The sequence below is a fragment of the Sapajus apella genome, unplaced genomic scaffold (assembly GCF_009761245.1).
Source record: "Sapajus apella isolate SASKATOON/1434 unplaced genomic scaffold, GSC_monkey_1.0 scaffold11, whole genome shotgun sequence".
NCBI classification, from domain to species: Eukaryota; Metazoa; Chordata; class Mammalia; order Primates; family Cebidae; genus Sapajus; species Sapajus apella.
This window is the reverse complement of record NW_022436951.1, coordinates 35,047,293-35,068,402: the sequence shown is the minus strand read 5'-3', so window position 1 is coordinate 35,068,402 and position 21,110 is coordinate 35,047,293. Positions and strand designations below refer to the sequence as shown.

General features: G+C 40.2%; 1 protein-coding gene across 1 annotated transcript in view; it reads left to right on the top strand.

Annotated features, from left to right (window-relative positions):
- The window catches only part of ADCY2 (adenylate cyclase 2), a 450,913-nt gene that overhangs the window by 4,780 nt on the left and 425,023 nt on the right, over positions 1-21,110 (top strand). The window contains exon 2 of the mRNA XM_032279123.1: positions 13,055-13,252. Coding sequence (XP_032135014.1) covers positions 13,055-13,252 — 198 coding nt within the window. The remainder of the gene's footprint in view (positions 1-13,054; positions 13,253-21,110) is intronic.

Genomic DNA, 21,110 nt, shown 5'->3' with positions numbered 1-21,110 from the left:
TTGAGAACATCTGTCTGTGTGGGAATTGTGGCTTTGTTCATTTCCACTTCTTGGGAAAACTGTTTAACCTAGTTCGTTTATAAAATGGCATGATACTGCCTTGTAAGCTGATGGTCTCAATTAGTACATGTAAAACCCTTAAACCAATGCCTGGCCTAAAGTAAGCCTCCAGGAACTGTTAGCTGTTGCAAGGTCTTTGTAGCAGCATTTTCATTGTTACTGTGAAAGAATACTGTAGTCACATTGCATTAGAGCAAGAAAGGTGCCCATTCTACAGATGACGAAACTGAGACCCAGAGAGGTGAACTCATCTCTTCAAGGTCATGCAACTGCATTGCAACACCATCACAGGGTCACAGGGCATTTGATTTTCTCTGGGTGATTTAGCTAGTGAACATTGCGGGTCTAGAATTCCCAGCTCTGGTCTTAGCAAAATAGCAGCTTGTTGAAATTTCTTACTGATATGAACAGCCTCAATCTTCATTCTGTGTAATGGGGTTACTTTTCAATGTTTTTCTTTTTTGGAGTTATAGGAATTAATTCACTGACTTGCTGGCATTATTTATTTTTATCATGCCTAATGTCCCCAGAGTCTTCTCCATCAAGTGGAGCCTCTCCTGTGGCTCTGTTTTGTTGCCTGAGAAGTCCTGGCATATGCACCATTGGTGTAAGAGTCATTCCTGTTAAGCCATGATTCTTACTGATAAGTTAAAACCATATATTCTGCTAAAAATGGAACAACACTGTTACAGCTGCTATATTCCTGTGTTGAAGTTGTTTTGTGTGTGATATATTTCATTAGAAATTGTTAGTGATAAGAGAGTCCGAGCTGAATGTTATATATACTCCACTGGTATACGGGTTCTTCCTGACACTTGGTATTGACATTGAAACAATTCATTGAACCCAACTTATTTCTTCCTTCATTGAGTATTTAGAGCACCTGGGTTGCGGGACAAACACTGTGATTGACATCACCCTGGATAGCATTCCACCCTGAACTGGCTCACCCCTCGAATATTGACATGATCCCTTACTGCTCTACGGCAAGCTATTATCATTTTCATCATCATATCTAAGGGCCACAAGAGCTGAGGGCATTCACCTCTGACCCTTTCCACTTTCTGGATCTTCCTGAGTGACTCCTGTCATCTGAAAGTCTCTTCCCCATCTCCGTGCCTTATTTCCAAACCTTTAGGAGGACAGAAAAGGATTATTAAGTTAGCTCATGGGTTTGGTCCATTTGACAAAATTAAGCCTGTGCTAATTCTTCAGTCCTTTTTTGGTATAAGAATGAGATTTTAAAAATCACAAGGAAGAGGATGAAAAGAAGATTAGCAGAAGACCTCATTTGTCCAACAGTTTTTGGCAATGTTAGAAATACTTCTTTTGGTTCCTGCTTTTTGCTTCTGCTTGTACTTCCATCTCCAGGAGCCAGATGCAGGTGAGAGTGGGATAGACACAGTAAGTAAAACCTCAACCCAAACAACCATTGTGGGAAGCTTTACCAACTAGTTTTCTGACTCTGCCCAGAGTTCTAGAATGACTGTGCCAAGGCAAAGAGATTGAAAACACAGACCTAACTGTGGCTCATAAAGATGTGTAAGGCAGATTGTATCTCAGAGTTGAACCAAGTCACTTCTGAAAAACTTGGTGCTCGAAATGGGAAAGTTCAATTATAGGGCAATTAAAATATATGGAGTAAATAATTTATTGCATTTGAAATATACAGATAGAAAGTATAATACAATAGTTTCCTTTTACAAGATTGAAATTCTGGAAATTTCTTAAGATGGTCATTATTTTCTATGAGAGTCCTGTGAATAAATCAAGTCTCTAAGATCGTCACCTGCTAGAAAGTTCCTGGTAGAAAAGATGGCAAGTCAGCACTATTGTAACAGGAGCCCTGACTGCAAGATCTTGGAATTATGAATTCTACCCATTTATTTCAATGTTCTTTGCCATCTGTCAGACATAATGATGCTGGGGTATTGCAGCTAGGACAGTCCAGAGCTCAAAGGGACTGGTTTTTACTCCTGTGTGCTTACTCCCAACACTGAATTATTTTATCTGTGTGTATATGTGTGTGTGTGTTTAGTGTCCTGTATTATTTTTTTAGCTATATAGAGGAAAAAAAGAGCAAATAATTAAGATATCAAGTTACTAATATTACATGGATATTATAAAACAAATAAAATTTTAGACTAGTCCATTACTAGAATGAATTAAAGTTATCAATGCTAAAAATTAAATCAGGAGATCAGGTTAATGTGAATAAAACAGATAATGAAGAAATGTTAGCATAGTTCAGACATGTGGCCAACCTAATGTCTAACTCTTTCCCATCATTGACTTGCAGTGAATTGCGCAACCTCTGTGCTCTTTGCAATTGAATTTTAGGTGCATAAAATAGAACTACTCATTTCATTAATTTGATTAATATTTGATTCTCAGGCATAATCCTCATTGATCTCTGTGTGGCTCATTTATAGTAAAGTAAATATTCATGAATCCATTCTAAACTAGAACATCTCTAATAGCATATTTCTTTCTATATGCTCAACTCATTCCATTCTACTCTCTATCCTCAAATGTAAACTTCATATTGAAACTGGGTTTTATCATTCTCTTGTCTTTTTGTTCATTTTAGTATATATAGACACATACACATAAATGATAGATATGTGTGGTGTGTTGTGGAAATTGAGATCCATTTGCCTATTTTTTCCCTTGAGGAGGATCAATTACCATTGATCCATTTCAGTTACTTTCTTCACATCTGGTTGGTTGGTTATGCGCTCTTCTGCCCCCTTGACTAAGTTTTTGTTTTGTTTTGTTTTGTTTTTATCCTTTTAATACCATGTACACACACACACAATTACTAAAGCTCCATAATAAGTATTTATATTGGGCAGGGTAAGTAACATATTATTCAACTCCTTTAACAATACCTTGGTTAATCTTGACATTTTGTTTCTCCATAGAAACTTTACAATCAACTTAATGCCAATTTCCACATGAAAGACCTTTTGGGATTTTTTTTTAGTGCATATTGAATCTATCTATTCATTGCTGAGAACTGATATTTTATGATATTAAATGCATCTATCCCTATCACAGGCCAACTCTGTATTCATTTGGTGCTTCAGGACAGTTTTATAATTTTCTATATGCTGTTCTTGCTCCTTAATTAAAAATTTTATTTTGTAGTTTATTGCTTACTGTAAATGATGTTCTTCAAATAATGACTTCTATTATTTTGTTGCTAGTGAAAAGTAATACAATTGCATATTGATCGTATATCCAAGCAACTTGCTATTGTATCCTATTTACTACCTGGTAACTGGGCTACAGAACCTTTCAGGTGTCCCATATAGAAAATCATATTTTGGGCAAATAAGGAGAGTTTTATTTCCTTTTTTTCCAAGACCTTTAGTTTAGTTTTTTTTTTTTTTTTTTTTTTTTTTTTTTTCTTGTTTTATTACACTGGCTAGGAACTCTAAAATGATATTGACAGAATTGTTGATTATGGAGACCATTGATCTTTTTTTAATTTTACAAGGAATTCATACTTTATTTAAGATGACTTTGGTGGTATGTTTTCGTAGACATCCTTTGAGATTCCTTTTTATTCTAATTTATGAATGTTTAAATGTGAGACAATCATTTTGGTCATCAGTTTGCTTTTTATGGGTATTTTAAAATCTGTTAATTTACTAAATAATAATTATAGATTTTTCAATATTAAGCAGATTTTATATTCTAGATATAAACTCAGTTTTCATGATATCCATTACAAAAGGCTAAATGCGATGTGCTAATATTTAGTTTAAAAGTGTTACAAACATGTTCTTGGGTGAAATAAGTTTGGAATACTTATTTGTCAAAGTTCCATTTTTTAAAAAATTAAACTTTGGCTAAACTTATAAAATGAGAGTATGCCTGGGAGTATGCCTTCTTTTCTGATTTTCTGAAAAGTTTTCACTAGGTTGGAAAGAGTTGATAGGTTTTACTTAGAAAACCACATGGGCTTGTTGATTTCTTTGTAGGGAGATTCTGAAACTTCTGCTTCAGTATCTTTGATAGTAGTAAGGCTGTCTAGTATTTCTAATTTTATTTCTTGGGTCAGTTTCAATAAGATATTTTTCTAGGAATTCTTGCATTTCATCCAAATTCTCTAATTTAACTACATGCTCATTTTGGTAATAATGTTCTCCTTTTGATGTTTTACATAGGCTTTATTTTTTATTTTTATTTATAATATTGTCTTTATATGCCTTCTTGTATAATCTCACCAGATGTCTTCTTTTTCGCTTTTTCAAGAACCATCTTTCTTTATCTTATCTATTACTTTATGTGTGTGTTTTTATCTTTATTATCCTGTTTACTACATCAGTCAGAACATACTAGATTATGTCATGGCAATGACTCCAAAATCTTCCTGGATTAACACAACACAACAAAGGTCGATATTTTGCTCAGGATACATGGTAAAAGTGAGTCACTAGGGGGACTCTGCTGACAGCCCTGCCACTCAGTGCTGAAGGAGCGCCCATCCCACAACACACTCCTTTTCCAATCGTTGTACCAGGGAAGAAAAGCATGCTTCTGTGTCTAACTACCGGTGATGAATACCTTCCATATGGAAGTGACACATCGCTTTCATTCATTTTTCATGGGCCAGAATGACTGTTCTTAGTTGTCTTTGGTTGCCTTAAAAACCACTACAAAACTTAGTGATTGGAAACACCACCATCATTTATTTTCCTCCTGAACTTGCAGTTTGGGCACATTGGCCTGTGATGGCTCTTTCTTGCCCCATGCATTGGCTGCAGTGGTTTGAAGGCTGGGGCTTGCTTCCCTTGAAGCCTTGCTTGCTTCCCTGTGTGGTGGTCATGCTGGCTTGCAACTGAGATTCAGCTGGCATTGTTGGCCAGAACACCTTCATGTGACCTCTCTACATAATTACTTGACTTTTTCTTGATATGGGAGCTAGTTTCAAGAATGATCACCCTAAAAGAAAAAGACGGAAGTGCATGGCATTTTTATGACCCTATCTCCCAAGTCAGAAATTCTGCCATGCTCTATTGATAGAGGCATTACAAAGATGACACTCTCAGGTGGGTGGTCAGTCTAAGGGGATAGAACCTAACTTGAGAAAAGGAACATCAAGCATACATGTGATGAAATGTGGAGTGACCCCATGTGTGGAAAAAACAGTCTGCTACGGTACCTTACACAGCCCTGCCAAGCTTTCCTATGCCTAGAAGAAGGATGTATTAATTAGCCTGTGCTCTGTAACAACCAAAAACCAAAACCAGATTTGAACAACTAGTCTTTTTTTTAGCTCACAGTAGTATGGGTTATCTCTTGAGTCTTCTGATCTAGCTTTCTCAGTTGATCTCTGCCAGTCTGTCTCATGTTTGTGTGGTCTACTGGCAGGTTAGTTAATCACTGGATTACTCAAGATAGCCACATTTATGAGTGTGGCCATTTGGCAGGCTATCCACCATGGCTGTTGAGTGGGGTGCCGGGTCACTAGGCTGTCTCCTCTGATTTAGCAGCCTAGCCTGGGCTTCTTTGCACAGAGTTCAGGGGCTTCCAAAGAGCAAGAGGAAAGGGGCAAGCCCTACTGCCCAAGTCTTTGTTCAAGTCTTTGCTTGTCCCATACAAATGGATTAATTAGATTAACCAAATGGAGTCACATGGCTGGAGCCAGCCTCAGTGTAGGAGAGAATTACACATGGGCATAGACACAGTGAAGGGGGTTATTGCAGCCAATTTGGATTTATTAAAAAGCCATAACAAAAAAGAATAACTAGAATGCTGAGCAATGCTAATTACTGTAGCAGTCCGCCTACCTGCTCACCCAGTATATAGTTTATTCCCGTTTATTTAGAGACAGGGTCTTACTCTGTCATCCATGCTGGAGTGCAATGGCATGATCCCAGTTCACTGCAGCCTTGACCTCCCTTGGCTCAAGTTATCCTCCCATCGCAGCCTCCTGAGTACCTGGGACGACAGGTGTGCACCAGCATACCCTGCTAATTTTTGTATTTTTTTTTTTTTTGTAGAGATAGGGTTTCTCCACATTGCCCAGGCTGGTCTCAAACTCCTGGGTCCAAGTGATCTACCTGTCTTAGTCTCCCAAAGTGCTGGGATTACAGGCATGAGCCTCTGCACTGGGCCAATTTATTACCCTTTTTAAGAAAATATACATACTCCCTTTTCTAGAGAGATTAAGCTAAAGTCCTATTTGTGAATGACAGTAAGCTCAGAATCTAGGATCTCTCAGGGCAGTGTACTCTTTTGCCCTAGGGGACCAATAAATGGTGTTTTCTCCATCAAGCCTGGGTGTGGCTTCTCTGATCTGGAGACCTCTTCTCTGCCATAGGTACTATACTATGCTATACTTCTTTACTGTAAAGAAATCTTCTTTACTTACCTATGGCAGAAAGGTGGGGGAAAGGTCCATGGGCATCTGTTGCTTCTGTGTGGCCCTGGTTCTGTGCTTCAGCAGCCAGTGTCTGCTGGGCCCACATTCTTCAGTGGCCACAAGTTGGGAAGAGCAGGACATAGAGCCAGGGAGAGTGAGGATGCACAGAAGCCAGCCTGGGACCCCCTGAGTGTCCATCGTCATTTCTGACCACGAAGACTTCTTGTGAGGACTTGCTTCACTGTTGCCTCAAAATTCTGACACAAATTCCTTTATGTTCAGTTCTAACCAAGAACCATAGAGGGAAGGGGATTCTGGGAAAGGTAGCAGCAAAACCAAATTACACCTAGGCAACTCAGTTCAGTATTTGAACTTGTCAGTTTCCCTCTAGGCACCATTGTTACCATGCACCACAAACATCGATATGCACTGCTTTCATTATTCTTTAAAATTTTACATTAGTTAGCTATTATTAAAAAGTAAAAAAATATCAGATGCTGGCGAGGCTGTGGAGAGAAAGGAACACTTTTACACTGTTGATGGGAGTGTAAGTTAGTTCTGCCTTGGTGGGAGAGAGTATGATAATTCCTCAAAGATCTAAAGACAGAAATACCATTCGATCCAGCAATCCCATTACTGGGTATATACCCAAAGGAATATAAATCATTCTGTTATAAAGACACATGTATGTGAATATTCATTGCAGCAGCATTCACAATGGCAGAGTCATGGAATCAACCTAAATGCCCATCAGTGAAAGACTGGATAAAGATAATGTGGTACATATACAACAACATGGAATGCTATGCAGCCATAAAAACAAAAAGATCATGTCCATTGCAGGGACATGGATGGACCTGGAGGCCATTATCCTTAGCAAACTAATGCAGGAACAGAAAACCGAATACTGCGTGTTCTCAGTTGTAAGTGGGAACTAAATTATGAGAACACATGGACCCATAGAGGGAAACAACACACTGAGGCCTGTCAGAGGAGGGTGGATGGTTGGAGGAGAGAGAGGATCAGGAAAAATAACTAATGGATACAAGGCTTAATACCTGGGTGATGAAATAATCTGTTCAACAAACCCCCATGATACAAGTGTCCTCTGTAACAAACCTGCACAATTACCCCTGAACTTAAAAGTTAAAAATAAAATAAAATTTGTATTATGTTTTATTTTTCATTCAAAGGTTATTCAGAATCGTGCTTTCTATCTTATATGTGATAACTTTTTTTTTAAATTGTAATTTGGGCTCTGGTGTACATGTGCACATCCAGCATCCTGCAGGATTGTTGCATAGGTACATACATGCCATGGTGGTTTGCTGTCTCCATCCCTCTGCCCACCCCCCTCACCTACATAAGGCATTTCTCCTTGTGTTATCACTCCCCCTTCTCCCCGCCCCCCCCCCCCCATCCCTCCCCCCACTCCCCTGCACCCCCCACCTAGCCCAGTGAGTGTTGTTCCCTTCTCTGTGCCCAGGTGTTCTCATTGTTCGTCACTCGCCTATGAGTGAAAACGTGTGGTGTTTGGTTTTTTGTTCTTGTGTCAATTTGCTGAGAATGATGGTTTCTAGATTCATCCATGTCGCCACCAAGGACATTAACTCATCATTTTTTATGGCTGCATAGTATTCCATGGTGTATATGTGCCATATTTTCTTTGTCCAGTCTATCACTGATGGGCATTTGGGTTGGTTCCAGGTCTTTGCTATTGTAAACAGCGCCACAACGAAGATATGTGTGCATGTGTCTTTATAATAGAGCGATTTATAGTCCTTTGGGTGTATACCCAGTAATGTGATTGCTGGGTCAAATGGAATTTCTATTTCTAGATCCTTGAGGAATTGCCACATGTCTTCCACAATGGTTGAACTAATTTACACTCCCACCAACAGCGTAAGAGCGTTCTTATTTCTCCACATCCTCTCCAGCATATGTTGTCTCCAGATTTTTTAATGATTGCCATTCTAACTGGCATGAGATGGTTTTGTTACAAACTTTTAAGATAAATTATGCTTTGATCAAAGAACATGGGTCTGTGTGATACCTCTTCTTTGAAATCTTTGCAGTTTCCCTGACACATGACTTTTATAAATATTCCACATGCACTTCAGAAGACTAATTATTACGTTCAAATCTTCTACATCTTTTCTTGCTTGCTTTTTTATTTCCTTGGCCTATCAATAGCAAGTGGAGGATTGAAATTGTCTGCTGTTAGTAATTAATTTGCTTTTGTAAATCTTTGCTTTATATAGTGTAAGGGTATTTTATTAGTTCTATAGACGTTTAAAATGATTATAATTGCCTATTTATTCCTTTCACACCTCATAGTAAAATGGAGTATGACGATGTATGTAGATAAGAATAAAAATTGTGTGTACATATATATATACATGAAAAACGATATATCTATCTCTACACATCCATCTGTAGTCAAATGTTTATCAGAGCTAAAGGTGGATTTCATTTTTCCTGATAATTACTGTCATTTGTGGTACACCCGTGACATCCTCAACACCCAGAAGCCACACCAAGTCTGGATGACAGCATGTGAAGAAACTGGCTGAGGGACATTCAGCTTCTCCCACTGAAAATAACAGCAGGAGGTGATGGAGATCGGTTTCTACCTTTGGTCTTACTGACTTCAAAGCATTTCACTAAAATATCATTTTTAAAAAATTAAATAGGCAATATTTTACATTAGACTGTCCTTTATCACCTGCATACAAATAGTACTGTTTAACAAAAAAAAGAAAAAGTACGTTGAAAAGAAAGAAAATACAGATAAGCTGTTACTGCTTAGAAAAACGTCTAAGAAACAAAGGAGTTGTCACATAAGAAATAAAAGTGATGGGTATTTAATAGGCCTAGCAATTAGAATCCGTCTGAAATTATCAGAAAATGCATGGAAAATGAAGGGGTAAAACGCTTAGAGTGGTAGGAACCTATTATCATCACAGTGGATGATTCCACAATAAAAATCTCTTGCTTTAAAGGCATTTTAGTACATTGCATTTAGTGTGCAATATATGGTAAATTTTATTTTATCTTTTTAAAGCCACTTTTAAAAGGCATTTTAGTACCTTTTCAGTAATATTCAAAGGATTTTAGTACATACTTATTTAGTTTGTACTATATGGCATTTTTTTCCACAAAGGGAGGAGGGGTTAGGATAAGTAGGAATATTTAATGAGATTGATGATGGTTTTAATGTTTTAGTTTGCTTATTTTAGACTAGTCTCTTTATTTTATATTCTAATGTTTGAAAACAACTCAATCAGAAGAACATGGCCTCCGCGTGTACCTTCCCGCTTCCTTCCTCTCTCCGTCTGCTGGGAGCGGCTTGGGAGAGAGGAGGAGCTGTGATCCTAGGTCTCAGGGTGTCTCTTTATTCCATTGACTTAAGAAAAACCCATGATGCAGGTAGCAAGGTGGGGAAGACCATGGCCTGTAAGCTCGCACATCCTCTAGTGAATACTCTTCTGTTCTTCCCATGACACCCTCATGCAAGGTTCTTAAAACTCCTTCAGAGTTAACATTCAAAAGGGAGATACAGAATAAACTGGTGGCTGTTCTCTTCCTTGAAGAGTCTCTTGTTTTTCACTGGGCCCAGGTTTTGCAAAGGTTAGGGTCACAGGCCTCACAAGCAGCAGCTGGCTGTCTCAAGACGTTGTCTGTCTGGGCCTCTGGCTCACCCTCCACAGTGGGGCTGTATGGTTTGAGGCTGACATTCCTCCTCTGGTGAGCAGAACCCACCTGCTAACTTCAGCCACCTAGTGAGGACAGACACACCACCAGCCACTGAGGATCGCCACCTAGATTAGGACTTCAGAGGTCAAAGTCCTCTTTATAGTTTGCAACTGCCTTGTCATAAAGATGTATGTAATCTTTGACTCTAAAAGTTTATGCTTTCTTGGCTGCTCTGATTTTGAAAGAAATTTAAACATTTTTGCAGGACTCTAAGAGGGCTGTAGGACCCAGACACCTTGTGCACTGTGACTAATGATGGAGAAGTCACCTGCAGCCCCGACAAGTCACATCTCAGAGATCTGATTTTTTAAAAGAGAGAGAGAACGTAGAAAGTTTAAAATTTAGAACCAAAATCAAAATTAAGTCTTACATACTTTACCCAGAAAGAGAAGACACTGGGTCTCTGTCTTGTTGACAGAGATCCTTTAAAATTAGAGTTGTATGGAAAAGCTCTTAGAGGTCCTTCCATTTGTCCTCTGCTTCCTGGAAGGATTGTATCACCATCTTCTTGTTCCTTTTGTTACTAATTTCCACTTTATAGTCACCATATTTTGCACCGTTTTTCAGTCTTTTTGGGGAACTAAGAGCCAGTGAAGTCAATGACTGTTTCTCCCCTGCTGGGGGAGAAATGACTGGAAAGAAGAAGTCATAGTAGGAAATAGGCTCCCTGATTATTTACTGGTTAGTTTTCTGTCCACAGCTCAGTGAGGTTCATTTGGGGAGGTTTAAATTCAATCAGTGTTCATGGCTCCATGTGTGTAGTGATCATAATCTCAGATTTGATGTCCTCAGATGACACACTGTCATGTCCCACGTGTCCATTCGTTCGTGGTGTCTGAGTGCCAGGGAGTGCTTGCAGCCTGGCAGGCACCTAATACCCTTTTGCAGCAATTGTGAACTGTGTCTGAGGGTAAGAGTAATAACTTAGGCACTTAATCATGGATAAAAATAGCAGTGGAGGGAGAGAATAGGAACATCGCATTTGATCCACTTGTTTTCTGCCAGTGCTGGAAACACACATTCTTTTGGTCATGGCAAGAACTGGCCCCATTCAGCTGAGCTCACTGTCTGCTGCAGGACCACAGACCCATAGGTGATCCCCAGGCTGGAGGCCTGTCTCACCCATCAGCTGGACAATCCATGGCAGTCCTTCACCATACCTCAGTTTCCTCAACTGTAGAATGGAACTAACCAACCCCCCACACCAGGATGGTGGTTGTAAAGGTTAAAGAGGTTAACATATATAAACCTGCTTAGCACAAGTAGCACTTACCAGCATTTACCACTCTTGTTATTCCTCTTACGTCTTTCCCAGGCATCATTTAACATACATAATTGTGAGAGAGAAAAGGAAATGATGTAAGTTAAGGGGGCTTGGATGCTGGTTCTTTCCCCTCCTTGGGAACCAGGACTCCTCGTGGATATTTGGCTGGTCTACTCTGTTTCCCCATCTTCCTGTGCTTCGTTGCTTGGTATCTGCATGGAGCCATTTCCAGTGTGAAGTTAGAGCTGCCCATGGGTGGAGTGAACCCTGTACCCACCTGTAAAGAATAGGGGTCACCAGACGGACAGCCCCTTAGTAAGTCCAGACATGGTCCCAGCCTTGTGGGTTTTTTTAATAGAAGTGTCTATGGATGTTTCCGTAACTAAGCGCGTCTGGGTGAGGATTAAAGACCGTACATTGTGTTCTGTTCTATAGTAAAAGCTGTCCGTAGTAAGCGTCCTGTACCATGTTTTGCAGAAGCTGAAGCCTGAGTCCATGCTTGTGTAATCAAATGAAACGTCATGTCTTTACATGGGGCTGAACTTGTGTAGAATTGAAATTGTGGGTCTTTTTCATGTGGTAAGAAAGAAATAAATAGAAAAAAATATTTGTGTGCCAAAATAAATGTAAGGAAATGCATTAGTAAGAAGAGAATGATAAATGCCCATTTTCTTTTGGCTTGTTTGTTTCTTTATGCTCTGTTATTTTACTTCCCCCACCTCTCTTGAGAGAGAAATAACAAACACAGCACCCTCACTTTCTGTATTCACACTTTCTGACCCTTTTCTATTAACCTATGATCCTGCCAAAACACTAATTGCTATGCAGTAAAATAAAAGCTCATCACTTTAAAGACTGAGATAATTTTTTTTAGAAGTTTATTAAATAAAACATTTAAAATCCATTTGGAAGATAGTTTTCTAAGGCCAGGATATTTCTGGTCCTCTGATTTAGGGAGGGAAGTTGGTTGTCTTATTTTTCCTGGCATTAATGTGTTCTTACACTCACTTCTGAATAAAATCCATTTCTGCATTTATATTGTTTCTCCTATTTTAAATATTCAACATTAGATTATCTATTTAGAAAAACATGTTTATTATGAAAGTTAAATTTTAAATGTTCAAGCTGTTCTACTTTCTTTTTTCTTTCTTTTTTTTTTTTTTAATTTTAGAGATGGAGTCTTGCTCTGTCACCCAGGCTGGAGGGCAGTGGCACGATCTCAGCTCACTGCAACCTCCACCTCCTAGGTTCAAGTGATTCTCCTGCCTCAGCCTCCCAAGTAGCTGGGATTACAGCCATGCACCAACATGCCCAGCTAATTTTTATATTTTTAGTAGAGATGAGGTTTCACCATATTGGCCAGGTTGGTCTCGATCTCTTGACCTTACGATCTGCCTGCCTCGACCTCCCAAAGTGCTGGGATTGCAGGCGTGCACCACCGTACCCAGCCCAAACTGTTCTACTTTCAAAACAATTTCTTAAACTCAATATATTCTGACATTGATAAGTGTTGATAACATTTTAACAACATAAATCATTGGTATCACAGTGGTATCTCCAAATGGTAACTTTTCCATATATTTTTTTTCTCTCCTCAGGAAGTTGAAGACCATGTGGCATTTTTAATAACAGTTCCAACTGCCCTGGCAATTTTCTTTGCGATATTTATCCTGGTCTGCATTGAGTCTGTGTTTAAGAAGCTGCTGCGCCTCTTCTCGTTGGTGATATGGATATGCCTTGTTGCCATGGGATACCTCTTCATGTGTTTCGGAGGCACTGTCTCTCCCTGGGACCAGGTAAGGTGTGAAAACATTTTTTGTACTTCTTTTATTGTGATATACTTAGTTCTGTAAACAATTCGGCCTTAAACTACAGAGAGGAGTCCTATAACTGATAACAGAGTCTTTTTAAAAAAAATTTATATTTTTAAAATTTATTTTTAATTGACAAATTATAATTGTATGTATTATGGGGTACAATATATATGTATTTATATCTGTATGTATGTGTATATGTATAGACGTATGTGTGTATATATATTTATTTATATGTGTGTGTATAATTGGATACATATATGTTTAATATAAGGTTAAATCAAACTAATTATCATATGCAACATATCACTTATATACATATTTTTGGTGAGAAGCTTTAAAATCTAGTCTTTAAGCAATTTTGAAATATACATTATTATTAATTAGGATCAGCATGTTATACAATAGATCAGTAAACCTTATTCCTCCTGTCTAACTGGAAGTGAAATAAGCCAGGCAGGGAGAACAGAGGCTTTTCAAATAGCTGTCTTTGACTCATGGTCAAAGTCACTCTGTCCCCAATTTAGCAGATCCATTTGCTGCAGCCAGGGAGCTGGCTGGGGCCTCACACTGTCGCTTGTTTGGGATAGCTAAGCTTCCATTTCTTACATCTCCAACCACGGTTTTGAAAACTTAGTCCTTCTGTTTCCGGAGTGCCTTGTCTAGGCTTCCTGTTTCTCCAGATTCCCTCTGGGATTGAAGCCTCACCAGGTGCCTGCAACCCTCCCAGACTGGTTGTTGCCCTTAAATTCCTTCTCAATTACTAGAGTTTTCCTAATTAAAGACGCTTCCTATGTTCGTGACATTGATTTTCCCTCCGCATGCTCACATGCTATTGAAAGGATTCTCAGATACCTGCTGAAAACCCCACATTTGTTCATTTTGCACCTGTTGAGGCTCTGGGCTTAGAAAATGCCTATGTGTGGATGGCGTCATACCCTTCGGAGAGTGTCATCTAACTCTTGGCTTTTTTCCATAGTGCTGGTACTATGTGGGTGGCTGCTCCCAGCATGTTCATCCAACAACACGATAAACAGTGTGCTGTCTAGGGGACAGGTCTAGGCTGAGGTGTAAATATACAAGCTACTAGCTTAAAGCTTGTCAACCAAGATGTAGAGTTTTGAAGCCATACGGGGAGAGGGTGACTACGTAGCTGAGAGGGCTGTCACAGGGTTGGTGGGGACGTTGAGAGTCAGGGTTGTGCCAGGACCAGGATCTGGAAAGAAATAGAGAAGCCGTGATGGGAGAGCCAGTAAGAGTCCACTACTATAGAGGTGAAGGAAGGAGGGCTTCCAGAGGGATGGGCGGAAGGGCTCAAATGCCATGTCAAGGGACAGAATACTGTTGGTGTGCCTCAACTGGAAAGAGGGTTCTGTTGGTAACTAGTCATGTGACCTCTGCCAAGCCATTCCTCTCTTTGTGCCTCCGTTTCTTGTGCAAAGGGAGGAGGCTGGACTAAGTGAACTCAAGTTATTCTTCCTGGCTCTAGGAGGACACTCCTGATGGACACAAGACCCGGTGGGCGGTATCATCTCTCCTTCATCACTCTCACACTGGAACCCCTTGGAAGGCTGGGCACAGGCCTCCCCACTCCCCCTCATGCTCCCTGCTCTCTCCTTCACTCTCTTTGCTCCAGATGCCACTTACACTCTGTCCTCCCCCACCCCATTAGAAATCTTCCATGTTCTTCACATGTACCCTAAAATCTACAATGCAATAAAATATATATATATATTTTTTAAAAAGAAATCTTGGCTAATACAATTAAACAAAATACTACATAACAATAAGGTAAGTTACAGACATAAAAGGGAGAAAGCAAATTCTAATTATCTGCAGATGACCATACTCTCTATACAAATAAACTGAAAGCCTCAGATTAACTAACAGAACTCAGAAGAGAGCCTGCCAAGACTGCAGGATCAACATAAAAACAGTAGTATTCGTATGCACCAACACTGGCCAGTTAGAATTATCTTTTTAAAAATTAACTCCCCCAGCGGCCTAGACGCCCTTTTGCGTGCATGCTGGTGCCCAGGTACTGTAAGCGGGAGAACAGTTAAGATCCTGCTGGTCTGTTGCCTGGATCTGGTGGTCTCTCCTTGCACCAAAGCCATCTTGTTTTAATGATACAGGTTTCTAGGAAGACTTACTATCTGGAAGGCCAAGTACCTCCTCCTTGTTTAGAATGTTTTTAGGTCTCTTTTCCTTATGAATCAGTTTGTCATCTTCAATGAAAAGTCCATTTGGGTTCTGGATTTAAATTATATTGAAGTTAAATTTTTACTATGAAAGATATTTAAAGCCTAAGAATTAATAAAAGGATGGTTTAGAAAACATCCAGAAATATGCTCTTTTTGCGTATAGTCTTTTCATCAAATGGCATGGCACGTCTCTCCAAGATTTCTGATTACTTTTTATGTCCTTTGAGACTCTTTTTCTTCTTCATAAAATCAGTAGTGATTTTCCTTAGACTTAATCTTAGGTATCTAAAGTCTTTTTATTTTTTCATAAACAGAATTTTTAAAATTACCTTTTCTAATTGGTCAGTGTTGATATATATGGATACAATTGTTTTTATGTTGATCCTGCCGTCTCAGTGGGCTCTTATGAGTTCTGTTGGTTAATCTGAGACTCTCAGTTTATTTGCATAGATAGTATGGCCATCTGCAGATAATTAGAATTTTCTTTCTCCCTTTGATATCCTTAATTTACCTTATTCTGATTTAGTATTTTGTCTAATTGTTTTAAGCCGGGATTTCTAATGCAGTGTGGAAGGACAGCCTAAGTGGCATCAGATGTTTAGGACAGTCTAAGTGGCATCAGATGTTTAACTTAATGGGAACATGGAAGATTCCAGTAATACAATGTTTGCTTTATCATTGTTACTATTTTTAGTAGAACCAATTAATCAGGATAAGGCGCCTTTGTCTGTCTGGAATGCTCTTGTCCACAGGTTGCATGTCCTGAGAACGATCTTTCCTGACCCGCACCTATCACTTCATCAGGCAACACCACTTACCTTGCTTGAGTGTTTCCATAGCACTTAGTGTGGCTTCTGGAACTTTAAATTATGGGACACATGCCTCTATTCATTCATTGAATGTCTGCTGCTGGAACATAAACTTCTGGGCAGGGATGTGACTGTCTCTCCAGTGTCCTATTCTCGCCCTTAGCAGACTGCTGTCCAGCCATCAGCAGCCTGTAGCTACTCATTTGATATGTACATTGACAGATGACTACATTTTCATCTTCAGGTTTGTTGTTTGTAGTTTAAACCCGTTTTTCTAAAAAAAAAATATATATATATATATGACATATATTTTGTGTTTTGGACACTATCAGCCTCCTTTTCAAAATTTCTCCCAGGATCATAAACATGCTTATTTCATAGTCATTTTACTGTCATTTTCTCAAGACTGACCACACTCAGGTATTGAATTTGTTGGCCAAATTTCTTGGTTTTAGCTTTACCTGTGTACGTTGGCTTTTTAGCGTTTAAGTACATCTTGAATTGGAATGTATTCACTTCTGCCCCTAGTATAACCCCAACCATTCTGTGGTTGTCTCTCCCACACTGCTGGGGCCCTGGATAGCGTGAGAGTCTGTGAGGCTCAGCCTGGGTGTTCCATGTTGATTTTGCAGGTTGGGAGGCCAGCCCAAGCCATGGCCTGGGGATGTTCCTGGGAGGAGCATAGCTGTGTCTGCTCGATCCTCTTACCCTGGGCATGGTGCTCAGAAAAGGCCACAGCCAGGCTCAGTGGCTGCCACTGGTTTTGACCACTATTCCTAAGCCAGGAGTGTTGGCAGGGTGTGTGCCTCAGGCAGTGGACCTGCTCATGCCCCTTGCCAGAAGACAGACATTGAGCTTTCTTCTTTCTGGATCCTGAAGTCCTTCCTGGCACTTCTAGCTGCCTTCCATTCTATGGCAATGGGGGTTTAAAATGAAATGGAAAGCTAAAGTCTACCTTCTGGTTTCTTTCCTTCTTTCTTTCTCTTTCTTTCTTTCCTTCCTTCCTTCTTTCCTTCCTTCCTTCCTTCCTTCCTTCCTTCCTTCCTTCCTTCCTTCCTTCCTTCCTTCCTTCCTTCCCTTTCTTTTCCTTCCCTCCCTCCCTCCCTCCCTCCCTCCCTCCCTCCTTCCTTCCTTCCTTCCTTCCTTCCTTTTTTGAGATGGAGTCTCACTCTGTCACCCAGGTTGGAGTGCAGTGGCGTGATCTCGGCTCACTGCAGCCTCCACCTCCTGGGTTCAAACAGTTCTCCTGCCTCAGCCTCCTGAGTAGCTGGGATTACAGTCATGTGCCATTATGCCCGGCTAATTTTTATATTTTTAATAGAGACGGGGTTTCACCATGTTGGTCAGGCTGGTCTCAAACTCCTGACCTCATGATCCGCCCGCCTCAGCCTCCCAAAGTGCTGGGATTACAGGCATGAATCACCATGCCCAGCCCTGGTGTCTTTTAATACAGACTCCACATATGTAAGTCCCTTAATGACCATTACCCATCAGGAAGTGTTGTGGCAGGTTCACTGTGCTTAAGAAAGCACTGTGCTTAAGAAAGCAGGCTACTTTCAGTATCCTTTAGTGTGGATATGGTTCCCACTGGAATGGTTCCCACTGGAAGATGGTAAAATTAACAACATAGTTGTAAAGTGATGCAGGAATGAGCCTGCTATACAGTCAGAAGGAACAGTCTACGCAAGACCACTCTCACTGCTGATACTAATTGCAAATTGGGAGGTTTCCAGGACTACCCAGAGATTGGAAGATTTTCTAGAAGAATTCACAGAACTTGTAACAGCTGTTATCACTGTGATTAGGGGTTGCCACATGGAGAGAATACAGAGGCACTTTGGCAAAAAGAAGAGCCCAGGAAAACCACCAGACGTGGTGGCAAAGGATATGGGTGTATCTCTCCCTCTCTGTCCAGCTCAGTTACACAACACAGCAAGGATCTCTACCCATAATTGCTGTGGTGCCCGCCAGTCTCACCAGGAGGAACAGGAAAGCTTGGAATTCCAGAATGTGTTTATTGGAGGCATGTCACTGATTTCAAAAAGAGCAGTCATTTTTCCCATGGGTAGACATTGTATTCATTTCTAGGGATGCTGTAACCAAGTCTCTTCCAAGTTGTGTTACATGACTTAGAACAAATAGAAGATATTTATTGTCTCAGCTCAGGAGGTCAGAAGTCTGCAGAAGCCTGAAATCATGGGGCCAGCAGGGCTGTATTCTCTTGGAAGACTCTAGGAGAGAATCCTTCCCTGTCTCTTCCAGCTTCTGGTGTCTCGTGCATTCCTTGGCTTGTAGACACATCACTCCATCTCTGCCTCCATCTTCACATGATGGCTTCCCTTTGTGTCTCTTCTGTGTCTCCACTCCTCTTTTTATAGGGACACCAATCGTATTGGATTACAACCACCCTAATGACCTCATTTTAATATGATGACATCTGCAAAGACCCTGTTTCCAGATAAAGTTATAGTCACAAGTACTGCGGTTTAGGACTTGAACGTGTCTTTTCAGGGGACACAGTTCAACTCCTAACAGATAACAGTTCCTTAAGTGGGTGCTCTCTGGTAGTGGGACAGACATTTCCATCTCGTGGATTGCTGCTCTGAGGTTCACTTGTCCTTCTTAGATTTGGAAATTGCTCTTGATATCAGTGTTCCCTTAAACTCCAAATCCACCTTGGGATTAAATGTGGCCTATGAAGGTTTTGAGGCTTTCATCAGGTTGGTGCAAAAGTAATTGCAATTTTTGCCATTATACAAACCAGTGTCTCTAAGTAATTAGAGACATTCTTGTGTGTGAATGTCATGTTGAAACAAATCAAAAACTCATGAAGGTAAAGAGAAAATAACTATCCCAATCCCATTGTCGTGTAAATAAACAGAACACTGTCGTGGCATGTCAGCATACTAGACATTGTTGGTTTATCTCTGCCCTTCCATTCATGGAAGTGTTTCTTTGTGGTTCTTACATTCATGACATTTATTAAATCCTTCTTGCCTGATACATTAAAAAACAAAAACAAAAACAAAATACTTTGATTCACTTTGTAAACCCTAAGCTTTTAAGTGATGTTTTATTTAATGATTTTGTTTTTCTTTCTTTTTTTTAAAAATTGAGATGGGGTCTTAATGTATTGCCCAGGCTGATCTTGAACTTCTGGCTGCAAGTAATCTTCCTGTCTCAGCCTTTAAAAGTATTGAGATTACAGTTGTGAGCCACCATGCTCAGCCTGTTTAATGATTTTCTGCCAAGCATGGATCCATTTTATCTCAGCTGATAAGTACTGACTTGGGACCCTCCTCTGAGATGGCTTTTTTTCAGGCAGGCTCAATTGCCTGGAATGGCTTCTGCCCACTCACAGGCTTAGAGAGCCATCAGGGTGGTAAGGGAGGATAGGAAAACTCAGCCATATTTGCATCTGACTCCAGCTTTCCTCATTTCTCTCATACTAAAGCTCATTGAATAGAGTTCAATAGAAACTTCTATTCCTGACAACCCCATTTCAGCTTTGGCAGGGAGACCACATTGAAGTTATTTTACAGATTTGTTAAATAACCACCAACTCGAAAGGCTAACATTTTTCTCTAGGATGAAGAGACTTTCTTTGTCCTCTTACCTAAAAGGATGTCAGACATTCAGCATGTGCATATGTGTGCTTTTTTACAGAAAAATAGGGCACCAGTGTGTAAACATCTTTTTAATTGAAAATGAGTGAAAATGAAAGAAAATAAAGACCTCTCTTAGTCTTTGAAACGGTGCAGAATCCGTTTGCTTTCCCTTAGTGCAGTCACTTGGAATGCAACCAAAGAGTGTATTTACCACTGAAAGAACTGAGTAGCATGTGAATGAAAGTAGAAAAATGCAACCTAGAAAGCCTGTCTCTGTGCACCCAAGAAACCCTTCGCTGTGTGCTGCTGTGTGCCAGGGTGATTTTTCAGAGGAGACATTTGGACTTACTATGAAGAAGCACACACCTGACAAAAATTAAAAAGAAGTTAAAATTATTTCTGTTAACAATAAAGATGAGGATATGCTTTTGTTTTGTTTAATGACCATGCCTATCCCGATAACACCTGTGCATTTGAGGGAAGTGCAGCTGAGCTGGGCCCAGCTTGCAGTGTGTTTACTAGGAGACCTCTGTGTTTCTGGCTCTTTGGAGCAGAGGAGGCATTTCTAAGTTTTCCCTTCTGTGAGTTCCCAGCCAAAGTGTTGAGAAATCAAACTGGCTGATATGTTTTAGCCATGTCCCTACCCAAATCTCATCTTGAATTGTAGCTCCCATAATCCCCGTGTGTCTTGGGAGGGACTTGGTGGGAGGTAATTGAATCACAGTGGGTCTTTGCCATGTTGTTCTGATGATAGTGAATAAGTCTTATGAGATCTGATGGTTTTATAAAGGGGAGTTCCCCTGCATGTACTCTCTTGCCACCATGTAAGATGTGACCTTGCTCCTCATTTACCTTCCACTATGATTGCGAGGCCTTCCCAACCATGTGGAACTGTGAGTTCATTAAACCTCTTTTCTTTATAAATTACCCAGTCTCAGTTATGTCTTTATTAGCAGCGTGAGAACAGACTAATACACTGGCTGTCCCTTGAGCTGAGGATTTTCCCTAACCCTCAGTTGGGCCTTCCCAGAACTGACCTTGCTTCAATGGACAATTTTGTCAGTCTTTCTGGAACATTCTCTCTGCTCCTCATCATTTTCCCTATATTGCTTTTCTTAAGAGGAGCCCAGGCCCCGGTATTGCAGATCAGCGTCGTGACTAACCTGTCCTCTGGCCTGCACACAGCCTTTGTGATTCTCCTCCCACCCCCACCTCTACA